Raw genomic sequence first — 23,425 nt, 5'->3', positions numbered from 1 at the left:
ACAGGAGGTGCAGAACTGATCAGAAAACAAGACACATTTCATAGTCTCTGCATGTACTTTGGCACTGCAGCGCTTCAGCTACATGAGAATCAACTGAAAAAATAAATAGATATAATATTCTATACAGTAGATACATTATATAATACCATCGAACCTACTCCCTGGGTAAAACCAGGTCATGTTTTTACATTGAACTCATGAATGTAAATTTTTACAAGAATGTAAGCAGCTTTTCTCCAAGTTGTATTTTTTTTAAATGACCAGTTAAGGCAGTTTTTATGAATCAAGGTTTGATTACGAAGTGTTCTTCTGAGTCATCGTGTTTTGGTCCAAGGGCAGACTTCAATGGTTTCAGAGTCATCTGTGGGTTCATGATGTTCAGCTAAAGATGTCTGAAAAAGCTACCGAGATACAAAAACAACCTCTGACGCTGGAAAGCTGAGTTATTCATAAAAAAAAAAATAAGTCAAGTGTTTCAACAAGTAATACATGTAACGTGATCACAGTGTTTTAGCGACATGGCCGTCTCTCCGATGATGGTGACTTTAAATCCAAAACCAACTCTACCCAACGTTCCCTTCTTCCACAAACTTTATTCACTTTGTTCTCGTTTCTTCCAGCATGTTCATTTTGCAGAAGCAATCATTTGATCGTGGCACAGGGAGCCATGTCCATCTGTTGTTTTGATGAGATTTTGTTTGAAGTGGTGTCTCTGAGGCTAATGAATGCTTCCTTCCCCTGCAAATTACTTATGTCAGTCCCCGCTGAGGTTTGCTGAGAGGTTCTCTACGTGGCTGAGCACTCTTTGTTGAGCACCATTGTGACATCATAAAAAAAAAGAAAAATGCATTCATCATTCATACCTGTATTGACAGCAGGCATGAGCAACCCACGACTGTCCCTACCAAAAAAAAAAAAAAAAAAGGCTTTATGAAAGGCTCTGCCAAATCTATATTATCACGGCCTTCGTGTCGTTAGATTGATCTAAAAATGGATTGCGTGAAAGCGGAGTTGAATACTGAGCTGGATGCTTGAACAAATGACAGTAATTGTGTACAGAGTTAGGTAAAATGCTACATGGAGTGGATATAAGTGTTTTATTGCAGTGAAGTGACAGGGGTGCAGCAGTGTGATACAGTACACTCGCCAATAAACCAATAATCCTGCGGTGTAACCAGATCAGGACAATTACAGTGTGGTGTTTTCTCCTATTTTCACAGTCAGTCTGATTATCATGGTTTGAGCGCAACATGCAGCGTGGATTCAAATCATCTCTAAACTGTCAGTTTTCGTAAAGTAACGCTGCTAGAATTCTGAAGTGTAAATATTGTCAATTTACGACACCCTCAGAAGCTCTGCTGTGCGGTAAAATGCACTTTGAAGGAGAAGCCTGCATGCAGAGGTTTCTGCTCAGCCCACACGCTTCTTCCTTCGTTCCTGAAAAATAAACATCCGCGGATGCACACACACCCCAAGACAAATTTGATCTTACCCAACATTAGGTGCAGCCTTGATATAATCTGCATTGGTTTCTATGACAACAAGGGGATAATCATATACAGCGTGCGGCTTAGATCTGGACTGACCCTCTGTGTCACTGCAGTCCTGCAGTAACTTCAAACTGCAATCAGACCTTCTTTTGCCACTGTGATCAGTCTACTAATGAGGCAAGAGAACGGCTCTGCTTTGGATTTCTTTTCTGATCTGAGGGTCCTGTAGCTCACAGTCTCAGATGTCACTGCAAGTACGACAGCTTTCAGTGTTTGAGCAACGTATATATGTAAGGTTTGCTCCAATGCCATATTTATTTAAAATGTGCTGCACACGCTCCTATTTTGGTTTGACTGCAGTTAAAAAGTCATTTCAAAAAATATTTGATTCTAAAGGCTGTAAGCAAACAGACAGGTCAGTGGTTCTGCAGTGCATTGAGCAAAAATGCTTAACTGTTCGCATGCTTACAACATGCTTATGAATAATGTTTACCCGGTTCATCTTAATTAAGCATGTTAGAATGCTAACATTAGCTGATTAGCACTAAATATAATGAACAGCTGAGGCAGACCAGTAGTCTAGAACCATTTGAATATACTTTACAAATAAACTTGTAAAAGGGAAATGTTGCATATTTTCCACGTCTGAGACAATATTTCCTAATTTTTAATAACCTGATCGATGTTTTTATTTTTATTTCATGATGAAACAATAGGATTCTGGTTTCTCATTATCCTGTCATGTTTATTATACTATTTCTTACACAGTCATCTCTTTTCAAAAAATAAGTGCTTCAGCCTGAGCCCTTACCTGAGCCCTTCATTTAGTATTATTGGCCTCCACAATATGTGCCATGTCAGAGTCTGGAATTTTACCATAGGTCGTAATCCGTCTTTTTTTTTTGTAGCAGCATCAATTTTTTGTAAGATGAGTAAGAAATGATTCAATCACAGCAACTTTGAAGGCCTGCCACACAGTATGAATGGAGATGTGTGCATGACAAGTTCATCAAGGCTTTGTTCTGAATAAAACGTCATGATTCATGTCCTTCGTCTTTTGTGCAAAAGTCTTTGAACACGGTGCTTTCTCCGGAAAAAAATAAAGGTATAAACCCTGCAGCAATTTTATTTGCAGTATGACCTCCACAGAAAGAGACACAACATAGTGAGATTTAATATTCACCATTTCATTCAGGCGGATTCGGAGTGGTGCTGTTGTAAATGACCAATGTGTTGTTATTGTGGTAGATACGGTAAATTGTCAAATAGTGGTGGAACTCAGACCCACAAGTGACCGACACGATTCTTATTAACTATAGATTTTGTATGCATAACTCCTGCTGTATTAGAATATGCTTAAATAGTAATGCCAGAACTTTGTTTTCAGCAGAACACATGCATACTTCTTCCATCCCTAGTCTTTGCCAGCTGATCCATTTGCCCGGTGTGGACACTTACCTCTGATTCCACCTCTGTGCAGAGCAGGTTCCAGTGGATGGAAATGCCCCAGTGATCATCAGCCAAGGTGAGAATGTGAGTTCAACACTTCACCTTAGACACAGCTCTCATTTCCTCTGGGACAACAGCTGTGATTGATCTTCCGCACTGAGCGGAAACTAATAGAGCGGGTCCACACACAGCCTAAAAACCATACACTCGTGTTCATGTAATTGATTTCTAATGTAAAACCTCAATATTGAAAGCTTGTTTTTGCACTGCAGCGAAGGTGGTCGTTTCAAAATAATTATGTTGAGCTTTTAGATTTTTTTTTTGGAGATGTTGGCACTTAAAAATAATGATTCTATCAGTAGTTTTGTCACAGTCTTATGATAGGAGCTATTTAATTGCCGATCAACACTGCGGCTGTTATTCACACAGCAGTTTCACTTTACTTTGCTTTTATCAGCTCAGAAAGTGTCAACATGTGTCACTGATACGCTGCATGATTTATTGCATTTTTATTAGTAATAAGATATTTGTTAAACAGACGTTTGAGACGCTGCTCTCTTGTCGTATGCTATTTTTATTCTTAAAATGATCTTAAGAAGATACAACAAAATGAAGTTGTATACCTGAAATTATTCGATGAGTCTTAAATCGATTAGAGTAACTTATTTCTGGCAAATCATACTAAAAACAACTGCTCTGCAGATCCCAGCATTGTGCTGAATCTGTCACAGAACTGTTCTATGTCAGAGTAAGCAGAAGAAACATTTCTGATCCTGTTAGCCTAAAGCTGCCTTTTAATAATTCACCAATTCACAGCATTTCTATGTAGACTTCTGTATAAAATGTAATGCTACTCCTTCTGTTCTGGGTGGAAATCAATCCTGTGTTTTCCCCCTCTTTTCATAGTGATCCATCTCCCGTTGCCATGGAAACTTTAGCATGAAACAACACCCGGAGGTATTTCTAAATGTTAATTTGTCTTACGCTGAGGCCAGAACTCATTATTGTCCGAACTGAATTGTTTCCATTGACCATTGTTCTCGCCCTCCTTTTTAAATCTAGGTGGTCCTGTTACTACATACGCAACCAGGGGAAATAATACATTTTTCAACTGGAATTAGTCTGACTGTAATTTAGTGTTGTAATACATGAATTGAAAACTATTTTCATACCATTAATGGTCAGAATTCCCATGCCACTGCCAAATATTATAGAAGTTGGACAAAAATATTGGAAAACCCATAAAAGCAATAATAAATGACATCGTGACAGTGATATAAATCACAGTAATGTAAAGTAATTGATGAGAAAGCCTGTTTTTATTCTACAGGTGGTTGCTCTGTGTAGACATGATGCTCTGTCCTCCTCTGTCTGACCCAGTGTCATGCAGTTTTTTGATGGATGATCAGCCTGGCACGGTGCGTGTTTGGACCAGGAGGAGGCAGAGACTTGTCAGACCAAAGGTTCTGAGGTTGTATCTGAATGTTTCTTGGTTAAGGTTTCTCGTTCCCGAGCACCGCAGGGAGGTGCAGCCCACGCCAAACCCTGATGATTCTGTAAAACATGTTCTAGTGACTCTGGAGTGAGCTGGAGATGGCCAGGAGCCTGAATGACTCATCAGAACCACTGTGTAAATAAATGAGTTGAAAGTCAAGACGTTCACTAAACAACTGGTGGTCAGCACTGCATTGTGAGGCCTCACCATAACAGAAAGTGCAAATCCTCTCTTTGTTAGTGGTCACCACAAGTGTTTGATGTTGTTTGCACACTTGGCAGTTTGATGGATGGGCTGGAAGTACAATGATCGGGTTAAAAGGCACAGGAGGAAGCACGAGAAGGCGTTACATCTTGAATACTGTTCATAAAATATCAAAGAAATGTGTCAGGAATCAGATACATTTACTGCTGTAGTTTTCATCCTGTAGTATCACTGACACAATTTGTCACTTCGCAACTTTTTATTCCGCAGATTGTATTGGTCATGACAAGCTGAATCATAGCTGACAATGAACAATCAATGACATTGGTTGTCTGCCTGCTCTCTGTACCATGAGTCATTCTTGTCCCCTGTTTTATCTTAAATTATTCAAGAAGTCAGCTTGACCCATTTTTTTTTATTCTTGAACCATTTCAATTTTACACCTGACATGAATCTGATTCAATGTTTTTTTAAATTATTTGTTTGGATTATTCGCAGTTGTAGCATGGCAGCTTGTTGTCCAGTTTGTATAAAACATGTATATATAGTGACAATACAATTTGACACCACCCACACATGATTCACTGTCACATACTTACGGTGAATACATATAATAAAACATTACATTACACAATAAGAAGACTGACAGACGAGCTCTGAAAAAGGCAAATCCTACTAGTTATATAAAACAGACCAAGTCGATGTTGATTTTATAATATAAACTGCTTTTTTTCAGCATATTTAGTTGAATAGTTGAGTCTGTCAATACTAGAAATGTTAACATTTCTGTGCAAAACATATGGTATCTTTGTCATTATGACATTTCTTATTAGAAAATATCTAATTAGTTTTAGCATCAAGCCAGCAAAAAACTATTAAATAGTCTTGATGTAATAATTTATCACAGAAGGAGTTATTGACACTGCAGTCATTAATAAAGATCCACCTGAAACGATGCTTGAGGCTCAAGATAAACTACCCATACAGGAAGTGTGCTGATGCTGAACTTTCATTACCCACTAATTACAGCTCCAACAGTGTCCTCCCCTGAACTGGCTAAATTGAAGTGTGATCCATCTCGGCAGACAGTGGTTTCCCTCTCTGCACACCAAGCCGTGGTAAAGATTGAACAGCAATGCAAAGGTCACTGTCTCATTTCAATACAGCATTTGTGTGCAGATTCTTAAGAGGGACCGTCAGCGTCACGCAGAGCTTATCAGTTAACCTCCTGGTTAGGCAGCGATTGTGAACTGATCGCCAGACGCCGCAGCCTCCCTCCATACCTTCGCTCTGCAATCCTATTCTGCAGTGAAGTGTGAACATTAAAATGAATGTGGAGGAGGAGTCCTCGCTAGGGGGAGAGTGGTGGGAGGTGGAGGGGGAGAGGCGGAGAAAGAGTAAGACATCAGCAGCAGCACAGGCAGTTAGCGATGTACACTGGAAGAACATAGGCTTCAGTGTAAAGAGTGTGAGCATTTTAACAGAGCAGGACTACTGGAAGTGTCGTTCCTAATCTGAGAGGAGCGCTGAGGCGTTGGATACTGTCAAACCCATCAGCAGTCTGGTAGGTTTATCATGCAGTCTGGTAGGTTTATCATGCAGCATCTGCATTCTAATTCTGCTGCTCTTGCAGAATACAAAAAAAAAAAAAGTCTGTACCTATATGTCATTTGCAATTCAAATGTATGGTACACACTCTGCATTTTCACTTTGATCACTTGATCAGAGGATGCAGAAACGTTCAGCTGATTTTCTAAAGTTTTGCTGTGAAGCTTCCCCAATAGCTCTGATATTGTGTACCTCATTCTCAGACTGTTGCATATTGATGATGATGCAAAATATGGTGATGCAATGTGTTATAATGTCTGTGCTCCTTAATCTAAGGCCACCATCTCCTGTTAAACTGAAGATGTATTTCCCACAGGGTCTGGTTTAGACTGTGCTACGTCCCCATCGTTCTCCTCCTTCCTCTCTGGCTCTGCTGTTCTCTTTGCTCATTGTTTTGTTTCTAAAAATAATTTGTATTCCCTCACACCCGTCACACAGAGCTAAAAAAAAAAAAAAATGTATTCATTTTAACAGCCTGCCGGGTGCCTGCACGCCACACTGTCAGATCATAAAGCTTCTGTAGATCTATCCCTGTTTTCTCTGATCCCACTGACACTTAAACGTGTTATTTAATGCTAGCTGGAGTCTTAGCCCTGATATCCCACCACAGCTGGAAATTCAATATCAGTCCAGATTGTCCTCACCAGTGGGAAGTACAGAGAGTCAGCCACACCATGAGTGAGACTGCTGAAGTCTGGCATTGACACAGAGCTGGGAAGAAAATTCCTCTGCAGCAACAGCCAGTGGATGTTATATCCCTCCTGTCTTTATTAGGTCAATAAGGACATAATTATGCTTCTATTCTCTCTGCTTTAAGTGTCACTTATTTGCCATTGACTGTCCTCTTCATTTTTTTCTCCAGGCAATATTCTGATTATGCAGTTAGACTGGCAGCACAGTTTGATACTCAAAGGATGTTAAAAGTTTAATCATGTTTAATAATTCATTCTAAGATGGTGATAAATAAGATAAAAAGCCAGCTTTTATTCCTCACGATTTTGATTTACTCTTTTAAAATATGTCTGATTGATTTATTCTGCCAAAAAAAAAAAAAATCCAATATTCTCCTTTACGAGTAGTTTTGTTGCAATCTGAGCTTCTCATTGCAGCAATATCATCAAAGCTCCATTCATTTTACAAGCATTTTACATTTGTGCTGGCATGGACAATCATGGTCTTTCATATAAAATACTAGGCAGTTAATTCTGTTGGGATAATTAGCAGCCTTCATTCATGCATTTTCAGTTTAATTTAGATCACACTGCTTGCTGGCTTTAGGGTGATTCCGTAAAAAAAAAAAAAAAAAAAAAGTGTTTCATCTCTTGTCATGTGATGGTTGCAGAGCTCGGGGTACACCGGTGGGCGTTATCAAATATGTGAGTTGTTTCCGCTCTCTTATCACTTTTATGACTGGAAAATTGAAAATCCAACACAAATTATGTGGTGGTAATCAAGGTGAGAAGGAACATTTCTGTTTTAGATGACAATTTTTGTAATTCCAATGAATCTGAGTGGCAGAAAAGGACTAGCTATGACAAAAATTTAAATTTGTATACTCAGTCCACTGTTTGAAGGGGATATAAAATGAATTGTTTTCAATACAGAGGATTTACAATTTAGATATCAATGCCACACTGTTATGATCCTTGAACAAGTGTTGCTTTGAAGTCTATTAATAATTCCCTCATTTTTTCTGGATGAAGAGCTGATTGAAATACACTTAAAACACATACACTGCGTCTTCTTCCAGCTACTCATCTTTACCTCTGGTCCTCCAGAGCTTCTGAGTCCAGGCTTTATGGTGACATATGAAACCAATAATTAACGTGGACTCATTTGAATTTAAAGTATTGCATTTAACGTATGCCACATAAGTAATGTAACTTAAGTCACATACCTGACGTAACATAAGTTACATTACAAACAATTAGTTTAATTTAGGGTGTGCCATATCGTATCGTTCGCGATGATAACAGTATATTACATGAAAGAAACACAACATGTCTTTTGGTGACGTAACGTATGTGATACCATTACGAAGCACAGTAGTATGACGTAAAATACAATTGCTCAGATGTATAGTAGACCACAGTAATATGTTAATTTTACTGAATATTTGAAGAAAAACATAAAACTGTAAACAGTTATTCTTTTCTGTGTTTCATCATATAATCAAGAATATTGTCATCACAGAAATACCCTAAAACATTGTGTTGTTACTTTAGAGCTATATCACTCACCTTTTAACCCAAACCATGATCTTATCTGGTTTAAGTAGTTTTGGTGCCTAAAACTAACCAAACATACGATTACCTCGCTTTCATAGCTACCAGCCAATTCTTGACAAACAGCACACTGATGCTTTTGTCAAATCACAGTAGGAAAAAATAAAAGCAGACATACATGGTTTGCAGAATCACCTGCTTATAATACATAGTTCAACCTTTTTATCCAGAACTGAACTCTCTGACAGATAGATGGGATTATATACAATGTTCAGAGAAATTCTGCCTTTTGCATCATTTGCTGTAACTCACCATCAAGAGCACCTGTTTTGTTTTAAAGCCCCAATTTTGCATCACTCTCCTAAGTGCAAAATTACATCTTGACGAAAAAGCCTGAGAGTGCACGCTGACGTCATCGGAGGCTGCAGCGCGTCACAAGCTCTAACATGACATTGTTGCTGGTCAGAAATTGAAATAGACAAACCTCTGCTCACCACGGCTCATCACGAACAGATGGTCAATACTTGTGTAATCTTTGGGTAAAGCAAAGGTTTGCCAGAAGAGATGAACTTTTTCCCCTTTTGATTTTCCCTGAAAACCATCTAGTTCATATTTGAAGACACTAAGAAGCAGAAAAACATATCCACATTATAGATGATCTTTTTCTCTATGTGACTGAAAAAAAGAAGAAGCTGTGATTAAACTATAAATTTAGCACTACGATTGAAATTAATCCAGTGACATTTCCTTTATATGAAATTTAAATCCAGGGATCTACTGCATTGCAACATACTTTCAATTAAAAATTCGAAAAATTCCCAGAACACATCTGACAAAGTATCACCAGCCAATTAAAAACAGCCTTTCATTCTTGGTTTATTAATATGTGACATGACTCGACTGGGGATTATTTGTATAAAAAAAAAAAAAAAAAAATCTTCTGGTGCCTGCAGACTTGTCATATTTTCAGGATGCTTTTAAAAGTTGCAAATAACTTGGCATGAAACCACCTCTGAGTGAGCCTGCCTCGAAAAAGATGGGATTGATATTTTCAGTCGATAGGATTCAAGATTTCCCCAGTGATGATTGTAAAACAGCCAAAATCCCCAAGATGGTGATTCATTATTTGCCTGACATGTGCATCTTCTTTCTTCTCCCATTTCAGATTTGCAAACATGTCTGATTTTGAAGATTTCAGCTGGCCAGGAGGACAGGCCAATGTGTCTGAAAGCTATCAGCTGAACCCCACCAGTATGATTGTGTCTGTGGTCTTCTCCCTCATATTCCTGCTCGGCACCATCGGCAACAGCCTGGTGCTCGCCGTGCTGCTGCGGAGCGGCCAGGTCGCATACAACACGACCAATCTGTTCATACTCAACCTGAGCGTAGCCGACTTCTTCTTCATCATCTTCTGCGTTCCTTTCCAAGCCACCATCTACTCCCTGGAGGGATGGGTGTTCGGCTCCTTCATGTGCAAAGTGGTCCACTTCTTCATCAACCTCACCATGTACGCCAGCAGCTTCACTCTGGCCGCCGTGTCTGTTGACAGGTACAATCAAAACTCGTCAATTCAATTGGAGAAACTGTTTGTGCGCTGAAAACACATGTCAGTATATTATAAAACACAGCAGGTACTTACATTTTACAGTGTTAGAATCTCAATCTCTTTGTTTCCTGTTGCAAAAAAAAGGTGTCGCTATTGGCTCTGCAATTTATGGTCATTTTCTTAAACAATACATCTGTGCATTTGTTTAGTTACAAAGTCACAGAGACAGGTTCTCAACAAGGTAACCTTTTCAGATCGCTTGTTTTGTTCAAGCAACATCCCCAAAACCCTAAAATACATTCACTCTGTAGGGCAGAAAAAAAGAAGAAAAAAAAAGAACAGCAAAGCAGCATATCATTACTTCCAAGAAACTGGAATCAGATTATGTTTAGCCTTTTTGCTTGAATGACATTAGTGAATTAATGATTACCATTAGTATGCATTACACAGCAGTTATTAGTATTCAGAGGATCGACTGATGAATGAATTGGTTCATCAGTAGCTGCTACTTATCCTCTTGTATTTCTTTGTGTCAGAAATGTACAGGATGTGTATAAATGTCAGGAAGCAGGAGGATAACCGTTTGATTATTTTCCTTTTTTTTTTGTAGCAGTAAAGTGTGGCTTAAATTAGAAACTGAAATAATTAATTCTCACATATTGTGTTTAATCCATTTAAAAAGTCATTCATTCTTTTGCATGTAGATTACTCAATGTTCTCTCAGAGCACTTAATTTATTCCACCAGATTCCTCCAAGAGCTGTAGTCATGCGTAACCTCTATTCCATTTTTCCATCCATCCATCCATCCATCCATCCATCCAGATCTTAATGGCAGTTCATGTTCTTTTTTTTTAAATTTAATGTTTCATGAATTCCTGTTGCTCACCACTATAAAATCGAACTATCTGACTTTTTATGCTGCATGCCACATCTGGATTTCAATTACTTAAAATAAAGGGGCATTTTTTTTGTACCCGTGCATTCAGTCAGTCACGGTGACAGCAGAACAGAACCTGTCCTTACAAATGATAATAGCAATATGAAACTATTTTTTGAATCAAATTTGCTGTCACATGCAAACATCTATATGATCCGTTGGTCTTTATGTCACATTTACCAACTGCAAGATGAGGTTTTCCTTTATTTTTCTATTTAAATTTTGTATCAGATATGTTTATTGTTGTTAAAAAAAAAAAAAAAGTGGAGGAGAATGGAGCCTTAAAACCAAAAACATGTAACAGAACTTAACAGAAGAAGCCAACATAATGAGTTGTATTACTTACTTGACAGGTGTTCCCTCAGGTAAAGCCATGTATGACTCAAAAATCTCCCGTTCCATTGACGAGCTTGTAAATATGACAAGAAATACTGGGTCATCTCCATGTTTGCATCTGAAGACAAGTTAGATTAAATATGGTAACAATAATATAAATTACAAATATAACATGTGGTTTTTTTTTTTTTTTTGGTTTTTAAGTTATAATATAACAGAGTATGAAGCCCCAAAGACTCCTAAGGGGAGGCATGGATGCTTTTTTAATAAGCCCACACTTTGTCTGGTCATGCGACACATTATTTTATCCTTATATTCAACTTTTTTCTACACTGTAGAGTTCACACTTAAGTGCATTTAATGCTTCACAACGACCTTAGACCTTAGATATACACATTTATGGAATTAGTCATCAACCCAAATGACCACACAGAGATGCCAAATCTGTAATTGAATATCTTATGAGACAATCATGCAATATCCCTGGCTGAAAATTGTACCCTTCGCAGAATAAGCTCAAAGTCATCATTATGGTTGTTGGGCAACATAATCAGTTCAGTCAATATGGACAGCCAGTGTGCTGCTGCCCTCTGCAGAAGACACCCTCCGCTCACAAATGGCTCTGCTTACGTTTCAGCGGATTGAGTTGTCATATCCTCCTCAGTCTGCAAAAGAACAAGCAGCAACATCTGAGTCGCAAGGTTAATGCGTTTCTGCTGTTTCTCTCCTCAGTCCCTCTGTGAGAAGTTAAAGAAAAAAAGAAAGCAGCAGCTTATAGTTACACTTTAGACCAGGAATTCCCAGTTGGAATTAAATCACAGTTCAGCCTGAGTGAACTGCAGCATGCAAACACTCATACTAAACCTTCTGCTGCTGCCGTTTGCTACCCACAGGCAGATCAGATGTTTACTGGGATTTTATAGCGCAGAGATATCCAGCATGAAAATCATTTCCAATAAAATGAAAACAATTTAGGGTTATTGCTTTTTATATTGCAGTTTGAAAGCAACCATTTGGTGCATACATAGAGTAACAGTACAAAAAAACCACAAGATAACATATGTTGCAGAGTTAATAAGGCATGCAGTTTATAAATGTCAAAACTTAAGAAAAAAAATCTATGTATTGATTTTTTTAATTTCCCATCTTATGTCTTCAAGATGAAAATAATAATACAGCTAAAACTGAAATACTGGGTTGAGGAGGTACTTTTTGTGAAGAATACTTTGAAATTCAATCGATAGATTTCACAGAAACTGAGGGGAATTGATATTACCTTTAACAAATGTTTCTCAGCCTGCTATTTTGCAACTTACTTGGTTTCTAAATCAGTAAAACGTAATTCAGAATCGCAAAAAGCAAAGCATCTCATCAGCCTCGACTGGCTGCCCATTCACTCGCTCTCTCTCTTATAAGGGAGATGAAGCAGAGAGTCTCAGTACTTGATGTTGTATAAACCACTGAAGCTCCATATGTGCTAAGTAGGTAAAAATGGTCTGTTTTTTTGCCTTTAATGTAACATGTAAGTGTCTCTGGTTCCCATTTACTGAGCTTTCAAAGACCAGACAGGCTGTTTTACTGTTTCTGGAGAGCTTGTTGAAGTGTCTTGTAAATGTGGAAATCGAGGACATGGATTACCCAGAATCCCCACCTTGGGCAAAAGAGGCTGCAGTACCTCAAATAGCTCCTATAGGTCAGAAAGCAGCAGGTTGCATTTTATTTATTCAATGATGAACAAACCAGGGGATAATGAGGCAGTGATTTCACAAATGATACGTGAAAATCAGTGTGGGGTCAGATTATTTGAAAAAACATTGGCATCATAAAAACATTGGGCCCTTTTTTCATCGCACCATCTACTGTATCACCTACCTGCTCAGTAAAATCAAAAGCTCAGCACAAAGCACACTTATGATCGCTGTTGTTTTTTGGTTTTAACATCCAATGGATGCAAGATCAGATCCTGCTGTGAATATCGTGGGCTGTTTGACATATTTCCCTATGCTGTTTTTTTTACTCACTAAAACCAGTAAATGGCTGTAGTGTGACTGATTATCATTCAACACACAACCTTCAGTGTGAGCCAGGCTAACAGTAAGTGTGGAGGCTGCATCATGCCTAGTGGAGACTGGATGTCCCCATAATCTCCATGAGCAAACTGTTGGCCAAGTTACCAAAAGTAGTTTACAAGATACATCACTGAAATTAGGAAGTTAGGAGGTTTTGAGTAAATGACCTTTGTAAATCTAAACTGAAATTTAAGAAAATGTATCTTCAGCTGCCTTTTGTCTCTTGAGAGTATCTCTCAGGCAAACTCACTTTTACTGGGAGAACTGAAACTTGAGTTTTAATTCAGATTTGGTGACAACGATTTCTACTCTTACAGGGTTCACTTCTCTGCCTTGAGGACTTGTACTTTTGATATCTTAAGTGAATTTTGCTCATGATCCCAACATATTTTTACTTACCTAATATTTTTAAAATGGACACACACACACATATATGTAAGATCTAAGTACTGTTTGTAACACCATTTTGTAAGAGGCGATAATGAGTCATTGCAGCGTGCCGTCAGGCCAGTTTTCAGATTTTCAGCAATTTTGCGGTAAAGGTCTGACATTAAACCAAAAAAAAAAGGCAGTCAGTTTACTATGTAGTTTATATTATATATTTCTTATCTCTGTTTTTAGCAAGAAAACTGTAACAAGAAAATAGCTCCAGAAAAAAAAAAAAGATATCGACCCCATTTGCAATGTTTGTTTGTACGGTTTGTGTTGTCGTTAACTGCAATGAAGATCCAAATAAGGTCAGAATGCCTAGTCAATGTCAATAGACCTAAATGGCTAGCTATACTACCCTGCACCTATAGTTATCATATTATTCCACACTGGCTCAGTAAGTCCACTTATTATCAGCATTCATGCGATTTGCACATAAGTCAGCATGATTCTTTTTTTTCTCTTTGTAGGTATCTGGCCATTCGCTACCCGCTGCGCTCCAGAGAGCTAAGAACCCCTTGTAATGCAGTGGTTGCCATGGTAATTATTTGGGGTCTTTCCCTGGTCTTTGCTGGCCCATACCTCAGCTACTACGACCTGATTGATTACGCCAACAGCACAGTGTGTATCCCCGGCTGGGAGGAGCAGAACCGCAAGGTGCTGGACACGTGCACCTTCCTGGTGGGCTACGTCATCCCTGTGCTGATCGTCAGCCTTTCATACACTCGAACCATCAAATACCTGTGGACGGCCGTTGACCCTCTGGACGGCATGTCAGAATCCAAGAGGGCCAAACGCAAAGTCACCAAAATGATCATCATTGTCACTGTGCTCTTCTGCATATGCTGGCTGCCGTACCATGTGGTGATCCTGTGCTACCTGTACGGAGACTTTCCTTTCAATCAGACCACGTACGCCTTCAGGATCCTCTCTCACTGCATGGCCTACGCCAACTCTTGTGTAAACCCCATCGTGTATGCTCTGGTGTCCAAGCACTTTCGCAAAGGCTTCAAGAAAGTGTTCAGCTGTATCCTCAGTAAAAATGGGAGAAATAAGGTTCACGTGGTACATGTGGCCAATACTGTGCCGGGGTTTGAAGCAGGCTCCACAGAGGTGTCACAGATGAACGAGGAGAACATGCGACAGAATGAATGTGAAATGATTAACAGGCCGATCGCAGAGCCAAGAGAAGCCACGGTGACCCTGAATTTGCCCTTTCAGCAGCCGACTTGACAAGTGATTCAGTTCGGCTGACAGGCTCAGTGCAGATTGCCTTATGTGAAAGACATTGCAGCTCATATTTGCAAGAAACTTGTTATCATGATATTCACAATTTTGGTGGCAAACAGGAAGGACAACATGGATTAACACATATTTCCAGAGATTAAGAGTATTAATGTGTTTAAATCTACGACTAAAATATATTTGTGTAACCATTTATCTACATATTTTGTTATTCTAGTACTACTCACCATGTTACACGCAGAAAGTTAGAATGGTTTGTTGGTATTTACCAAAAATTTCTGTTCCTGTTTCCCCTATTTGCCTTAACCATGGCTTGCACTTTTATTACATTTTTGGCCGTTTTTGAGAATTTACATTATAGCAAAACTTTTTAAGAACAGCACAGAATGTGTTCCATCATGTTCCACTATGTTTCAGCTTTTCTTTTTCCAAATGGTCCTATCGATGTTTAAAGGTTGGACCCTGTGGAGGGAAATCAGTGTAAGTCAGCACTGTGTGTTGTTTTGTTTGGCTTCAGACAGGGTTTGTTGGAGGTTAGGGTCACTGTACAGCTCAGGCACATATAGTAAGTCAGAAGGAACGGCATTTCTCTGCAAAGCGGTGCTTCTCCTCCACCCATGTGAAGACCATCCTCCCAGCCATCAACAAACCACAGTATTTCCAGTAGCATATTCAACTACTCAACGTTCAGGTACTTCAACCTCTCAATGTGGTCCAAATCAAAAAATTTGGTGAGTTTTGAACTTGCTAGTGAGAAATTAAGGTTGTAGTTTTTCTAAATGGAGCAGGACGTTATATATTTTGTATCTTGCATGTGGATGCTGTTCTGTCTTATTAATATCATATTTGTATAATTAAAATGAATGTTAGTGATGTAACACTTTCAAAAAATTTTGCCAAAAAGAAAGTCAGTTAAATTTCAATTTCTTAACAGCATTAAAAATCTACAAATATTAAATACAAACGGTTTTTGGTGGAAGATTTGAGTCTTTTGGATCCCACGGAAAAACAGAACAACCTTTCTTGCTTTACTTGTATTTTGTAATGATTGTATTCATGGCATGTTTCGCTTTGTTGTTAATTACTATATATTTAAATGAATATGTTTATCAATGAGTGCACTTATATATTTAAAAATGATATGTTTTAAAATGTGTGTATTTTGTGAATTTAAAGTTTAAAAAGCTGTCAAATGATTATCATGCTTTTACAGACTTTAAATTGCTTGTTTCTCCAAATGAAAGAAAATCCTCAGTGTCTCTGTTTTGCTGTAAGATTGTGTCCTACCTCAGAGCTGTGGAAACCCTCAGTTTTATTATGTTCAGGTTGTGTAAGATGCAATTTTCCTCTTAAGAGATTACTTTCAAAACACAACATTTTCCTCGGGTGTGTTTACTGCAATTTTGCAGACCCCATTTATGGTATATATTTAAATATCTCTGTTATGTTTCATCTTGTAGTGTTTTCAAATATCACATCCTGTAGGTTTTATGACTATATATAGGCTATTTAAAAAAATTAATTTATCAACATGTTTTAGAACACAATGTAATACAGACTCAGATTACCAAATAAACAGTTTTCTGCTGTGAGACTGTAATTGGGGTTTGTTAAGTCCAAAATGTGCACCAAAACTGCAGTGCAGAACTTTTGTCTCTCCCTTCTGCCATTGAGATTAATTACAAAAACACTGTTAACTCATGATTATGTCATAGGTTCCTTGTAAGCCAACTCAGTTGCAGCTTTTGAGGCAGTCAAATTATGAATAACCTGTTTTGAGTGTCACAATCCCCCGAAAATTATTCAATTTACAATCAGAACTGGACACATTCTGTTTGATAGCATTTGAAAAGTCTTGCAGAGTCCCATGATTAAATATATTTATTCCCTTCTGCTTTATCCTGAACAGGGTCGCAGGGGGCTGGGGCATATCCCAGCTCACTTTGGGAAAAGGCAGGGTCCACCCTGGACAGGTTGCCAGTCTATCATAGGGCCAACACATAGAGACAGACGGACACGAAGACCATTCACACCTAAGGGCAATTTGTAGAATCATCAGTTAACCTGAGATTAATGTTTTTTTGGTGGGAGGCCAGAGAACCCAGAGAGGACCCAGACAGAACGTGTACAATTCATACCCAGGCCCAAGGCCCAGGACAGAGATTGTACTCAGAATGTTTTCACTGTGGGGCGACAGTGATAACCAATGCACCACTGCATGTTATAAAAATAATAATAAGAAAAAAAAGTCATACTATAGCATGTCGTCCAAAATTGCAAAAAACGTAATAGTATAGCATGTCGTCCAACCTGTGAGAAAAATGTAATACAAATGAGACACCGAGGTCCTGAAGGGAGGAAATAAGGATCTGGTGGTTCACTGTGTCAAATGCAGCAGAAAGGTCTAGAAGGATCAGGACAGAGGAGAGAGAGGCTGCTCTATCAGTGTGAAGTTGCTCAGAGACAGCAAGGAGGACAGTCTCTGTTGAGTGGCCTGCCTTGAAACCAGACTGGTGGTCAAGAAGGTTATTATGGTGGAGATAGGAGGAGAGTTGGTTAAAGATAGCTCGTTCGAGAGTTTTGGAAAGAAAGGGAAGAAGAGAGACGGGTCTGTAGTTGTTTACTTCAGACGGGTTGAGGGTGGGTTTCTTCAGGAGAGGCTTCATTCTCGCCTCCTTCAGAGAGTTCGGGAAACAGCCAGTTGACAGAGAAGTGTTGATGAGATGGGTGAGAAAAGGAAGAAGGTCAGGAGCAATAGACTGGAGAATGTGAGATGGGATGGGGTCAAGGGGGCAGGTGGTTGGGCGGGCGGAGGTTACCAAGGTGAGGACTTGATTGGGAGACAGGGGGGGGTGAAAGGAGAAAGCGAAGGGGATGAAGATGAAGATGATGGACATGTAATTATAGAAGCTGAGTTTGAAAATGAGGAGCGTATGTCATCTGTCTTTTTAGTAAAGTAGTTGACAAAGTGGCTTGGGGGGTCAAGGAGGTTGGAGAAGATGGAGAATAGCTTTTTGGGGTGGGAAAAAGAGGATTGAATTCTGGTTAGGAGCTTTTGGCTGCAGAGATAGAGGCAGAGAAAGAGGAGAGGAGAGATTGATAAGTGTGCAGGTCGTCAGGGTGGTTAGATTTTCTCCATTTCCTTTCTGCCGCTCTCATAGTGGCTCTCAGACAACCACGGAGCTGGGGAGGACTTGCGGGCCTGTCGTAACGTAAGAGGACAAGAGAGAATCAAGAGAGGAAGACAGAGTAGAAAAGGAGAGTGTCTGTGGCTGAGTTAGGATGCATGAGGGAGAAAGAGTCAGTTGAAGGGAGGGCAGATAAAACAGAGGAGGGAGAGAGGGAGCGAATGTTGCGACGGACAGGTACAGAGTCTGTTGATGTGGGAGGGTTGTCGGTTTGAGAGAGTAAGAGATAAAGAAGTGGTCAGAGACATGAAGTGGAGTTACAGTGAGGTTAGATGTGGAGCAGTTTCTGGTGGAAATACAGTCCAGGTGGTTACCGGCTTTGTGAGTAGGAGGGGAAGGACTGAGTGAGACAGCAAAGGAAGACAGTAAGAGCAAAAGGTCAGATGACGTCTCAGTCTGGATGTTAAAGTCACCCAGAAGGACGAGTGGAGGGCCATTTTCTGGGAAGTTTGACAGGAGGACGTCTAATTCGTCCCAAGAAATCTCCCAAAGGACCCGGAGGACGGTAGAGAACAACAATGTTTAATTGTACCGGATGAGTAACTGTCACAGCATGAAAATCAAAAGACAGTGAGGTAGGAAGTGGAAGTGGGTAAAGAGAAAACCTCCATTTGGGGGAGATGAGTAAACCTGTACCACCACCACCACCCCTGCCAGTGGGTCTGGGGGTGTGGCTGAAGGAGAAGGCAGAGGAGAGAGCAGCAGGGGTGGATGTGTTGTCCGGTGTGATCCAGGTCTCAGTGAGAGCGAGGAAGTCAAGCGATTGCTGGATAGCAAAGCCGGAGATGAAGTCTGTCTTGCGGGTAGCTGACCGGCAGTTCCAGAGTCCTCCTGCGACGAGGTGTTGGGTAAGAGTGGAAACAGGTGGGATAGATAGCAGAGGAAAGGTTACGGCGTCGGTGTGAACGAGTGTGAGGCCTGTAGTATCTACGAGTAGACATACGCACAGGTACGGAAAGTACACACATTCTCAGGTGGCGGTAGTTCTACTCAGCTCTACTCAGCCTCCCCCCTGTGACTCCAACGAAAGACTCCTCAGTCTTCATACGACGAGTCCCCGCTGACGCTTCAAACTCTTCCTGGTTTTACAACAGGATTGGCTACAGCTGGTCAGACCACACGCCTTGGTCGTTAGACCTCCCGTCACCGGGTGTTACAAATGGGCTGGAATGGAATCACACCACTGATTACTAAACAAAGACAACTTTCGCAACAGTCTCTAGATTTTGTCCCTACTTCTCTTGGAGAGAGTCTTTTTTTTTTTTACCTCAAACTGGTGGAAAGTCAAATACAACTTAGGCCTTTGTAGAATTGGAAATAAAAGACCAGCAGTTTAACTCTTAAACTTGTTCTCAAAGACTCACAGTTACTTGAGTGAAAACAAGAACCCAATCACAAACAATTCCAGCTACCAAAAAACAGACAAGCTTTAGCAGTCAAGATAGCCTAAAACAGCAGATGCAATAGTAAATTGTAGCAGAGAAGCGTATTTAAAGATTATACTTTGCCTTAGTTCAAGTGATCCGGCTGTACGTAGTCCTCCAAAGCACAAAAATGCTTTGATTCCAAAAAATTTTCACTAAATTATGAATAGCATAGTGCTGCAGTAAGTCACGCAGGGTTTGAGGCAATTGACTGAACTTAAGAAGATAAACATCAAATTGAGTATATGTAATATGAATATGCAGCTGAGGGTGACAATAATTAAATTCCTCCTGTATCATCTGTGCCTTTTCCAAAATAATGACTTCATATCTACACATCTATCAAAATTAGATTAACAAGATAATTAAATATATTAATTCCGCAGTGGACCACAACACTAAAAAACAAAAGATTTAAAGTTACAGCTGAATTTAGCAACATGTCTTATATCTTGCAAGTCTGTATGCAAAAGGTTGACGTTCTCTCACTCCAGTTGCTTCATTCTCATATTTTAATTTGAAAAGACTTTTGTTTGTTGAGGCCATCGATCCATAGCTGTCAAGTACCTAATATCAAGGACTTAAGCATGCTAACTGAAAATCAATACATGACATTTCCCTTCACATTTTGATGACACAAAACACATTTAATGACAAAGACATCAATATTCAGTATTCATCATGTTTACTATGTATTTGCCAAACAACATTGTCAAATTGCAAAGCTAAAATCAACATAATTATCAGATAATGAAATGATTATGTATAATTTGAATGAGTTCAATGATCAGAAAATGAAAAGAAAAAAAAAGAACACTTGAAAGAAAACAGTTTGTGTGCAGGGTCATGGCACCAGCCTTTTGCTTGTTATATTGTATAAAACAGTATATCTATTGCAGACCAAATAGCACACTTTCCCTTCATATTTGACCTGTAGACTCGTGAAGTGAGGTTACAAACTCAGGTCTCTTGACTCGAAGGCAGCAGTGAGTGTGTCTATATGTTGGTCTACATGTTGCAGAGATCCTCCCAAGAGTGATCACGCAGTGTCTTTCACAGGTGGGAAATTAAAATTGCACTGACGAAACATCACGTTAATATCACCCAAAAATGTTTTCTAATACGGGGGAGCATAATTAAGACAACATGGCTGCGGCATCCGTATTTATTTACTCCCGGCATCCCGTTAATCATAGCATCTAACCAAAGTGAGAAACGTTGTTTGTGTCGCTGGTAGGAGTCCTGAAAAAAAGCAATGCAATTCTTTTTTATCTCTACAGGAAACTGATTACTCCATGTTTTAATGCAATCAATATTTAAACAGCCAGAGAGAGAGCAGTGTTTGCATAATCCTGTGAGCTACTGGGTCAGTGCAGGTTATTCAACCAGATTTCACAGTGAGACTCTGCTCTTCATATCCAGAGGAAAACCTTCTCAGACCTGTATTTATATTCAACAAACACATCGATCCACAACGCATTTTATTTTCTCTACATCATCCGATATGCTTCTTCCAACAGTTCCAGTGGACGGATCAGTGTGAAGCGGCCATATGGTGCAGCTAACCGATTATTATCACTTAAAGAGTGCCATCTACAGTCCGCAGCAGGACACTGCAGCTCAAAACACAACCGCCGCCGTGGATATGGATGGTACGATTTCAGCACGCAATGGATTCTGGAAATCCTGCACAAACGTTATTTTGCCACGTGCGGAAAAGAATTCGTAAACGCTTCGGCGTGCTTCATCACGCATTTACAGCACGTCCTTCGACCGATGCAGGGACAAAAGATGAAGGCTGACCAATCAAACGAGACTCAAAGTGCTGGTTTATTGCATGTATTTATTGTCGCGGTACCTTTAAATGGTTACCATGCTAATTAGAGAACAGAAACAGGTCCAGGGTTCTGGATGTGATGACTGGGCTGTTGGACAATGACAATTGTACATATTTACATTAAAAAAAAAAAAAAAAAAAAAGGCGGAACAGTGACAAACGGAAAAGGGACAACTTTTCAAAAATAAAAATAAAACGTCTCAAAAACAGCAAACAAATATATAAAGCTAGTCGCTGGTATTTATGTCCGCATCTCTGTCTGAAAGTTACACTGTCGACATCATTAGCATGGTAATAAAGGCACTCTGCTGTTTATTATACACATTTCATTCATTTTAAATAAAGAGGTTCACTTTTGGGGCTTTCACAGTAAGAATTATAACAGATTTGATACTCTATATTTAAAAATAAAACAAACAATAGAAATGGAAACACATTTAACGTGATCATGTACTCAAATAATGCATAATTTAACAGGCAAAGGATCACTGGAGGCTAAAGCACTATAAATATATTAAACTGATTCAAGTTAGAAATCTAAAAAAAAAAAGCAGCATCTCATCATCAAAAAAAAAAAAGGAAAACAAAAAGAACAAAAAAAGAAAAATTCCTTACACTGGATTTGTAAGCAACAGCTCATACAATACAGCCCTCTGGTCTATTGTAACGGATTTATTATATCACATTCTTCACTGTAGGCTGCAGCAGTGATGAGGAGCCGAATATGAAGAAAACATGGCAGCCCTGAATATTAAAGCCTCCCAGCTAACCCAGCTGACTTTGTGCTGTTACGTTCAGTTTCATTTCGTGGGCCATTCAAGTGCAAACGTATAATTTACACTGGCAAGTAAAGGAGACAACAAATGCAAACTGGCTTGAGAATTTTTTTTTTTTTTCAGTTTTTTTGTCAGTCTCTATATTTAAAGTTGATATCAAGAAACGTAAAATTATCTGCAAAAAAAAAAAAGTTTCAGGCTTTCTGAAGGAGAGTTTCCATGTTTTAATACAAAAAAAAAACATGCATTACAAGGATATGCAAGGAAGTGCTGCCAAAAAAAATGAAGATAAGTGTGGATGTAAAAAGGGTGTTTTTAAGCGCGTACCTACCATCTACTTTAGTCTCTTTGGTGTAATGTGATCTATCACAAATAGATCATTTGCACTAAACAATTCCTGCCAGGCTCGAAATACAGCCGTGATAAGATAGAGAAGGCTACAGATTAGACATCTGCTCTTAGTGCGGCCACCTCACAATTAGCGAGTAGCCCTCAGCAACTCCCAAGGATACGTTCTGTGTGCACGTCTTTGTGCGTGGTCAGTTCACAGGTGTGATCCAACATTTGATAGTACTCCGATCAGTCGAAGGATCTCTCTCCACACTGCGAGCAAAACCTTGAGCGTGAAAGCCCACAGGTTGAAAAGCTGCTTTTTCCGCTTCATGAACAACACTAATCTCTAATGCGCCACATAATGAAGCCCCCAAACAGGGACAGTCAATGTTAGACTAGAAATACCTCAAATAAAGATTGGCCTCCAAAGATAAAAAGTTTTCAAAAACTTTTCATTGGCGCAGACAATTTTACAAAAGGTCAAATTAATAATAATAATAATAATAATAATTCCTGATTCAAAATCAGGCTCCGTTACCGAAATTGTAAAACCTTATCTCGGTTGCGAGTTCACCGAAAAGCTGGTGAATCATAAACAATCACTTCATTTATTCAAATAGGTTTTTAATTGCCTGCAATTCCTTATTCTTCTTACGTTACTCACATATTGAGTTAATAAATACAAAGGCTTAATATCGTTTTCAGATTAGGGCGACAAAAATCGCACATCAACAAAGATATTCATCTTGTGATTTCCAATCGTATCTGTTTTTCTTCTTTTTTTTGACAGTATCATTGCACCTAAGATCGACTGTCACTCCAAAGCAAATTTC

General features: G+C 39.2%; 1 protein-coding gene across 3 annotated transcripts; it reads left to right on the top strand.

Annotated features, from left to right (window-relative positions):
• The first annotated feature begins 6,042 nt into the window (after positions 1-6,042).
• On the top strand, positions 6,043-16,412 carry galr2b (galanin receptor 2b). Of its 3 annotated transcripts, none has more exons than XM_069714767.1 (3): positions 6,043-6,202; positions 9,724-10,020; positions 14,260-16,412. In XM_069714767.1, exons 2-3 carry the CDS (start codon positions 9,725-9,727, stop codon positions 15,020-15,022), a joined length of 1,059 nt encoding a protein of 352 aa, XP_069570868.1. In that variant the 5' UTR covers positions 6,043-6,202; position 9,724; the 3' UTR covers positions 15,023-16,412. The 3 variants fall into 3 exon arrangements, with proteins under 3 accessions (XP_069570868.1, XP_069570867.1, XP_069570866.1); XM_069714766.1 differs by having other exon boundaries at positions 9,637-10,020; XM_069714765.1 differs by lacking the exon at positions 6,043-6,202 and adding an exon at positions 7,590-7,622 and having other exon boundaries at positions 9,637-10,020.
• The last annotated feature ends 7,013 nt before the right edge of the window (positions 16,413-23,425 follow it).

This window comes from Brachyistius frenatus, unplaced genomic scaffold (assembly GCF_029030835.1).
Source record: "Brachyistius frenatus isolate BFR_SWC_R1_liver_20210118 unplaced genomic scaffold, ASM2903083v1 Contig_134, whole genome shotgun sequence".
In the NCBI taxonomy this organism is placed as follows: Eukaryota; Metazoa; Chordata; class Actinopteri; family Embiotocidae; genus Brachyistius; species Brachyistius frenatus.
This window is presented reverse-complemented; position numbering and strand designations above follow the sequence as displayed.